Genomic DNA, 8,972 nt, shown 5'->3' on the forward strand with positions numbered 1-8,972 from the left:
GAGAGGGCTGGGGTAGTCCGCTCTCCCTGGGGCAGCCTGCATACTGAACCCCTCATCCCCACCCCAGAGCAATGATTCAAATGAAGCAGCACGTTTTCATTTTATTTTCCAAAAAACAAAAAATTAGTTAAGGACTAGAACAGCATCAAGTAAATCTGTGTGTATATAAATATATATAATATATGTATGTGTTTATATTTATGTATATATTGTTATATTTTAAGTTTGAGACAAGTTTAGTTAACTCATTTTTTTTAATTTCAGCCATTATTAGACTGTTACACAAAGCTGAGAGAAAAAGGTGGTGTTATTAACCTCAAGTTGTCTGAAACCTGGCTACGAAATTATCAGGTAAGAGCCGCAGGGAATGCCTATGTCAGGGAAATGCAGTCTTATAAAAAAGTATACTCAAATATTCAACTTTTCATTAATTAGTAGTTTTATCCAAACTTCTCTCCTTGTGTCTAAAATAGCAAGGGACATGAACGGCAATAAGAAAAATTTCTGTAAGTACATTAGGAGTAAGAGAAGGACAAAGGAAAGTGTAGGTGCACTACATAGCAGAGAAGGGGAGCTAAAAAAAAAAAGAGGACAACAAGAAGGATGATGTTTTTAATGCCCATTTAACTTCCATCTTCACGCGAAAGAGGTTATTTGTGACTGCAGGCTTAATACAGTAGTAACAACAAGAGTGAAAAAATGAGCCAGAATAGGAAAACGGCTTAAAGAATATTTAGGGGAAGTGAGAGCCCACAGGTCTGGAGAAGGGCAAACATGTAGTGTATTTTTAAAAGGGGGAATAAAAAAAGACCTGAGGAATTATAGACCGCTTTGCCAAACTTTGATAACTGGAAAGCTAGTAGAACAAATTATTGAACAGTAAAGGGTACATCTACACTGCAGTGCTATTTCACGGTACCAGAGTATCCCGAAATAGCTATCCTCTGTCTTCACAGCAAGCCCATTATTTTGGGCTTTTTTATTATTTGTAAGCAGATTGTCCATCTGTTAAAGAGAATCCTGCATTTTATTGACACTGTCCATCGGTAGGTTAGCTGTGGTCAATGAGGAATTTCTGTATGTTGGTTTGGGGGAATCTAGTGATAATTTAGACTATTGGAGTAGAAATATGATAGCAATATCTGATAGCGGAGATTTTTTCACACTGAAATTAGTTTTCTATGGTAAAGATAGCATCTCTGTTAAGCTTCTTTCCACTCTGGTAATTCGCTGAGGATGAGAATGATAAACTAACAATGGACTGATGCTGTTCTTTGCTGTGTAAGTAATATGAGATGTTTTACCAGTGAGGCTTTTGAATGTTTTTTGGAAAGATTCAGTGATTAGGAACACGAAGGAACCTGTGATGCTTTCAGTAATTTTCTACTTCACATACCCAGGTGTAATAATTTATAACTTCTCTATGGTAATTTCATGATAAATCTGTTTTCCCTAGTGGTCAACCTGTCCATGCACACCCCTCTGTATTTCTATTGTCTCCTAGGGAAAAATGAGTTGCAATCCTCAAAGGATTAATTATCATTGCATAATATACTGAAAATGCACTTCTCCAACCTTCTTTGGGTTTTATAGCTAAAATATTCTAGTCTCTCAAAGTTTTGCCTAAATTCCTTTTTTTAATATGCTCTCACAGAAAATGTTTGATTTTTTTTTTCTTTGTACAGGTCTTGCCAGATCGCAGCCATCCAAAACTGATGATGAGTGGAGGTGGGGGATACCTTCTATCAGGTATCACTGTCACCATGGAGAAGGTCCAATCCGATGCCAACAGTTTAGAAGCACAGAAAATTGAAGAGCCAGCGTCTAAAAAGCGCAAACTTGAAGAACTTCATTGTTAACATCTGGAGAATTGATGTACTTTTAGTTCTCAAGAGTCTTACAGTTAGTAATGTATCTGATGTACTTTTCATGCTCTTGACAACAAAGAAAAATATGCCTGTTACACGCCTGTCAATAGAAGCAGAATTGTACTCTAGAGAAGATTTTTGTCAGTTTCCTCTGGTAACATGACAGGAAGGAGAGAAATTTTAGAGGTAACTTTGTATCAGAACATCTTTGACAGAGTTAAGCAACAGAGACATTAACAATTCAGTAACTTCAGAAACACTTTCTGATCACATTGAGAGAGAAACTATAGGGCTGAGATTCATGGATTAATGAAACCATCTTACTTGGTTGCAGAAATTAATAGGACTCTGAAGTCCTTTACAGAGGTAGGGTTTAAATTAAGATACCTTAAATTAGCTTCTTGTTTTATAACTAAAGCAGGTTAAAATATGATGTATAGTAATCTGATTTCCTTTTCAAATGCAGAACCCTGCCATTTTAAGTGACTTTTTTTTAACCCAAGCAGAAACAATGCAGCAAAATCATGCACTTTTATTTGAATGGGAAAACGAAAAGAAAGAGAAACCAAATCATCATATCTTGGCTTTTTGTTCCTGAAAGGAAGAAATGAAAAACATCAGGTATTATGATGGTAAATTAAAATACCAAATGTTTAAAATGTTTTCTATTAGTATTGCATTTTTTTGAAATCTGGATTTGTATTGATTTTTATTCTTTTTAATGTGACCAGTTTGAAATTTCCCATATTTATTTTACTGTTTTGTCTCTTTTCTGTGTAGAATTTTTATTAATGACAAAATACTTCACATTTGCCATTTCAATTAAACTCTCGTGAATTTTCTTCTGAAAAGAGACATTTTGTTTTATTTTCTTCTTTGGGGGAAGAAAAGCTTTTGGGTGAGGGCAGGGGGAGTTTGTGATAATAAATCGGCCAAATCACATATTAGGATCCAGTAACATGGACTGTTACATCCATGAGTCTCCCACTGGAATCAGCAGGCCTCTGCTTGATTTCAGGGCTTCAAATCCTAATAGAGAATCATAGCTCAGGGATGGAAGCTATATTTCGGGTGTGTATTTAAAAAAAAAATTAGATTACATTAAAATGTAAAGTGTTGCACACCTTAGGCATAAGGTTAACATTTTTGGTGTGCTACTAGCCAATAAATAACAAGCAGTCCTGTGGCACCTTAGAGACTGACAAATATAATATAATATGAGCTTTTGTGGTTAAAAAGCTAGTCATAATATATTTTTTTAGCCTCTAAGGTGTCACAGGACTCTTAAAGTTTCAGACTGATACAGCTACCCCTCTGAGACATTTTACTAGCTAATAATCTAATCAAAATGTAAATATGTGCATTTTAAAGAAGATATGTATATATTTGTCATGAGTAAACTACCATATTGACCTTTTTTGCCTCCAGATCTCTTTGCTAATTTATGCCTTGACAATCATATTTTCCTAGTTTATGAAAATTCTCTCCCCTGTTACTGAAAGGCCCATGCAAAGTGGAAGAAACTGACTATATTGGGGAAATGGTGAAAGTGTTACAAATAGCAAGGAAGCAGTATATTAAAAAAATCCAGTATATGACTTAATGTTCTTTTAATTACTTATCTGGAGAGAGCTACTTGCTGAAATTAATCTGATTTTTTTTTTTTCCTAGAACCTTTTTTTGGAAGGGGGAAAGTGAGGTGAAGAATTATTTATCTCACAAATACACTTGAATTCAGTGAAAACAGAGATTGGGAATTTCAAAGGGGCTTAAAATTAGTGCTATCAAGCAATTAAAAAATTAATTGCTATTTAAAAATCACAATTAATCACACAAGTAATTGTGCTGTTAAACAATAATAGAATACCACTTATTTAAATATTTGTGGATGCTTTCTACATTTTCAAACATATTGATTTCAGTAACAACACAGAATCCAAAGTATTCACTTTATATTTTTATTACAAATATTTGCACTGTAATATATATTTTTCAATTCACCTAATACCAGTACTGTAGTTCAGTCTTGATTTTATTTTTGAATGAAGTTTATTTCTGTACAAGATTTATTTCTGCACATAATTTTACATTTGTAAGTTCATCTTTCATTAAAATGTGACACATTTACAGTCTACAGATCCACTCAGTCCTCTTCCTTATTCAGGCGACTGCTCAAACAAGTTTGGTTACAGTTTATAATAAATAATGCTGCCTGCTTCTTGTTTACAATGTCACTTGAAAACGAGAACAGGGGTTCTCATGACAGCATTGTAGCTAGTGTTGCAAGATACTTACAGGTCAGATGCATTAAGAATTCTTGTGTCCCTTCATGCTTCAATCACCATTTCAGTGGACATGTTTATGACTATCCAAAGCAGAGCCGACCGACACACATTCTTTTCATCATTTGAATCAGATGTCACCAGAAGATAGTGAATTGTCTTTTTTGGTGGTTTCAGTTCTGTAGTTCATACATTGGTGTGTTGCTCTTTTAAGACATCTGAAAATCTGCTCCACGTATTGTCCCTCTCAGATTTTTGGATGACACTTGGATTCTTAAACCACCGTGCAGCTATTTCAGAATTTTCACATTGGCACCTTTTTTGCGTTTTGTCAACTCTGCTGTGAAAGGGTTATTAAAATGAACATGTGCTGGGTCATCATCCAAGACTGCTATAATATGAAATACATGGCAAAATGCAGATAAAACAGAATAGGAGACATACAATTTTCTCCAAGGAGTTTAGTCACAAATTTAATTAACACTAGGGATATGAAAGTATAAACATGTATCCTCCCCCACAATCACATAACTGCTTCTGTATGTAGGCAGGATACTCCCTATACTGCTGCCCCAGCAGGAAGGAGTTGGTGTTCGTGGGGAACCAGCTTTTAAGACAGCTCCCTGTGCTCAGTGGCTCCCATCTGCTCTCTTTCCCCAAGCCCTGTGCTACTGCTTCTGATACAGAGGCAGCAGTGTGGGAGCCAGTGCACATGGGGAGCTAGCTTAAAAGCTGTCTTCCCCCTTGAGCACTAGCTCCCACCTGCCTGGGCAGCATCACAGAAAATATCCCACCTGTATCAGAGGCAGCAGAGCAGGGAGGCATGTGGCTTCCCCTTTTTCCCACATGGCTGCCTTTGATACTTAAAAGCCACCGCCCCCATCCCATATGTGTAAACATGTAACTGTTGACATTTTTAGTGATTAGATTTACCCTGAATGAATGCATTTTAACACTTTTTTTTTAACGATAGTCATCAGCATGGAAGCATGGCCAAAGCATGAAGGGGTACGTGGTTGTTTTGCATATCTGGCACAAACGTCTTACAATGCTGGCTACAAAAGTGCCATGTGAACGCCTAGCCTCATTTCCAGGTGACAACGTAAATAAGCAGGCAACGGTATTTCCTGTAAATGTAAACAAACCGGTTTGTCTTAGCAATTGGCTGAACAGGAAAGAGGACAGAGGACTTGTAGGCCCTAAAGTTTTACACTGTATTGTTTTGAGTGCTGTTATGTAATAAAATTCGACATTTGTAAATTGCACTTTCATTGTGAAGGCATTTCATTACAATATTTGCATGAGGTGTATTTAAATAGTATTTTTCATTTTTACAGTGCAAATATTTGTAATAAGATAATATAAAGTGAGAACTGTATACTTTGTATTTTGCGTTATAACAAATCAATATTTGCAAATGTAGAAAAACATTGAAAAATACTTAATACCTTTCAATTTGTTAAATAATAGAATACCGTGTGATTAATCAACAGCCCTACTTAAAATTATTGTGCATCTATATTACTGCCAAGTGAGATGTGGCTCAGAGCAAGGGATATGGGGATGGAAGTTGAGTTCATTAGTTATCCCAATTCCACTGACTTCCTGCATTTCAATGTTAGTTTAAATCTCCATTGCTATGTCTCAGTTTCCTTTTCTATAAGACATAACTGGTAGATACTTGCCACTTTCACTGAGTTCTTGAGATGCTTAAGTTGCCTTTCCAGTACTGCAAAGGTATAAATCTCTGTACGTGTGATAAATATTAAGGTTACCATTGATTGCAAAACCTAACATTTGAAACTGGATTTACCCCCATTTGAAACATGAGAGAGAGGATTTAATGTATATGTGCTAATTCAAGAAAAAAAATGTTGTCTGATACTTTCAATGTGTAGTTCAGTGACAAAATAAATTAGCTGTAGAAGAGACAGACACATGAACATAGAAATTACTTTTTGAAAACCAGATGCCTCAAATTAGTTTGATCTCATTTGCATTAGACATTTTGTCTAACAATCTCTTTCGGTATTAATTCCTGTCACTGAACCACATTACCTAATTATAAAATTCACTGTAATTCCATTTCCCCCAAGAGCTAACGCTGCTTGTAAGATGGGCATAAGCATTTATTTAATATAAGACATGTATTAGCAGTCAAGTGAAATATTGAAGGTTGGATACATAGGTGTATTACCAGTCATGTGGACCATAAATCTAGGTGGCTGCCAAACAGCCACTGTGGAAGATAAAAGAATTTCAGTCCTTAAAGTCCACATCACGCAGTAATTTGATATGATTGTATAATTACCAAGAGGTCAGTAGAGAGTAATGTGTGAATCAAGTGAGGAAGGGAAGATCACAGTGAGAAATGTTAGGAAACAAAAAAAAAAACCTGTCAGTGTTATAAGAACAGGAGGAATGTGGGCTGTAGGACCAACAATGTTTATCAAGATAAGCCTGAATACCTTACTGAAATCTTTACTGGTGGCCAGTTGGCGAGTTTGATGTGCCCATGTTACAGCTTGAATGCTAATAGATCTCTAATTCAGGTTACTAAAGAACTTGCATCCAGATGCTCATAATTAAATGAAATAGTCCAGGCCTATTCCCTGTCAGAGGGTGACTTTTTTGAAAGTTTGAATAAAACTAGTTGTGCTGGTCTTTGAATAAGAGTGAAAAATCTTTTGTTTGTTTGTTTGTTTGTTTGTTTGTTTGTTTGTTTGTTTAAGCATGTGTGTTAGCAGGGGAAAGGAGAGTGTTAAGCAACTGCTGCTGAAACACCTGTTGCTAGAAAGTTGAATTTTGACAAGGAAAAATTGTCAGGGAACAGAACTAGCTTTGGGAAAAGATTTTGTTTGTTTTTGTTTTTGCTTAGTAGAGTTTAGCTGGCTGCCCGTTGCAGTTGGCATGATCCAAAAATAGAAGTGGGCTCTGTATTTCATTTTGAAAGCACCCTAAGTACAGCCCTTGTGGGTAGGTATATCAGCCCTGTGGAATAATGAAAGCAGAACACAGGCTTTATAAATAGCAGAGCTACCACAAGCTTGGGCTTTTTTTTTTTGGTGGGGAGGAGGCGTTGGAGCCTTATAAATAGCTTTCCGCCAGAGAGGCGATACAGTTCTGCTTACGTTTTTTACCCAGAATACTTTGCCAGATTTGAACATTATGTGTATTGAATGCAGATTAAATTGTTATGTTTTAGCTAAAATATTAGGGCATTATTCCCTATGAATTAGCATTGTAAATGATTTTTATACAAAATCTATATTTACTTATGTTTTGAGACTGACTCCCAGCACACATTCAGTAAGTTGTGGTTGACAGGCTTTTCAGCAGCTTCACATTTACATTGTATGGCCATATTTTCCCCATAGCACATATCCTAAGACTATTCTGAGTAATGATTGCTGTAAATATGAATCTTTATTTAAATCAAGTTATTTTAAAGCAAAGCTTCAGTGAATTATAAATGTTACATGCTATAATGAACATGATTGTATTCAGTACTTCTCATGGATGTCACTTTGATTTTGGTTTGAATTCTAAAAAAGGGGGATTTATCATATCCCTAGAAGCTTCTGAAAACTGCTTGCTCACCGCTGATGCTCTTGGCAAATATTTCTTGTGTAGGAAGTGGAGGAGAAAGGGCATTATGTTGTGTTTCCAGGGAGTCAAGTCTGAAAGAAGTTTGCAGGCCACACACTTATTCACACATTTAGGGCCTGCATAAGAAGTGAGACATCTTACAGTGAAATCCTGGTCCTCATACAAGTCAATAGTAAAACTGCCATTGCCTTCAGTGGGGCTAGGGTTTTGCTCTGTCACTTAAATGGGACAGACTCCAGCCCTTGAGTAGCCCCATTTAACTCAGTGTCACTAGCATGTGCCTAAGTATTTGCAGGAGGAGGATCTTAAAATGTAATTTTGTTCTGAGCTGCTTTGCACTGTTAGATTTAGGATGAAATACTTTAATAAGCAGGTGGCTAGTTGGATTAAAATAGTCCAAGCAGAACATATGCTGTGATACATGCAGGCAACATGTTATACTTTAAACACGTGTATTCTTCCCCCATGTTATACAGTGAAAAGAGACATTGTCATGGCAATTTTTTTAAACACTTAGATAAATCTGATTAAACTTGAGCTCAGGATACACAAATAGCAGTTGAAGCTATTTAAAGGAAAATTCCTTATGCTGCTGTGTGGTGGCATATGATTCATGAGTTGATGTTTCTACAGCCCTCCTACTCATTGTTCTTAGCAAGGACAGACTGTTTTGTGGAGATCCAAGCTCTGTACCAGTTGCTCATTCACCGTTGGTCCATCTAAGGATGATACCATAGAACCCTTCTAATCTATTTGCTTTATAGCTTGGCATTTCTGTACAAAGGATGACTAGTGTGGTATTGTGTGAGAGATTGATGAGATATTGTTACCTCTACAATGGGGGAGCACCTATTCACACAAGTTAATGGCAGTACTCCCAAAGAACTACTCAGTTTGTACAAGTGTGGTATAATTTGACTCTACTTTTATAGTCTACCACAGTGAATGTATTAATATATTAAGCATTATGAACTGCCAAAATAAACAACCATGTGTATTTGGTGATACAATAACCTTACTTTTGATGTATGTTTACATAGCAGCTAATTTACAAAACTAATGTTCTGACAATAAATTTGAGTCATTGGTGCAAACTATCAAGATTCTGGTATACTTTACAAGCTCTTGCTATCTAGAATATAAAAAAAATGTATGTGTGTTTCTATTTTAAGCTTCAGAAATAAACATACAGAAACTACATTTCAGTGTTTTA

General features: G+C 36.0%; 1 protein-coding gene across 2 annotated transcripts in view; it reads left to right on the forward strand.

Annotated features, from left to right (window-relative positions):
• The window catches only part of TRMT6 (tRNA methyltransferase 6 non-catalytic subunit), a 30,282-nt gene extending 22,223 nt beyond the window's left edge, over positions 1–8,059 (forward strand). For both annotated transcript variants that reach the window (XM_006136001.5, XM_014580027.4), the window contains 2 exons: positions 265–351; positions 1,686–8,059. In XM_006136001.5, the coding sequence (XP_006136063.2) occupies positions 265–351; positions 1,686–1,859 (261 nt within the window). In that variant the 3' untranslated portion in view covers positions 1,860–8,059. The remainder of the gene's footprint in view (positions 1–264; positions 352–1,685) is intronic.
• Positions 8,060–8,972: the final 913 nt, after the last annotated feature.

The sequence above is a fragment of the Pelodiscus sinensis genome, chromosome 3, assembly GCF_052426305.1.
Source record: "Pelodiscus sinensis isolate ZL-2025 chromosome 3, ASM5242630v1, whole genome shotgun sequence".
In the NCBI taxonomy this organism is placed as follows: Eukaryota; Metazoa; Chordata; order Testudines; family Trionychidae; genus Pelodiscus; species Pelodiscus sinensis.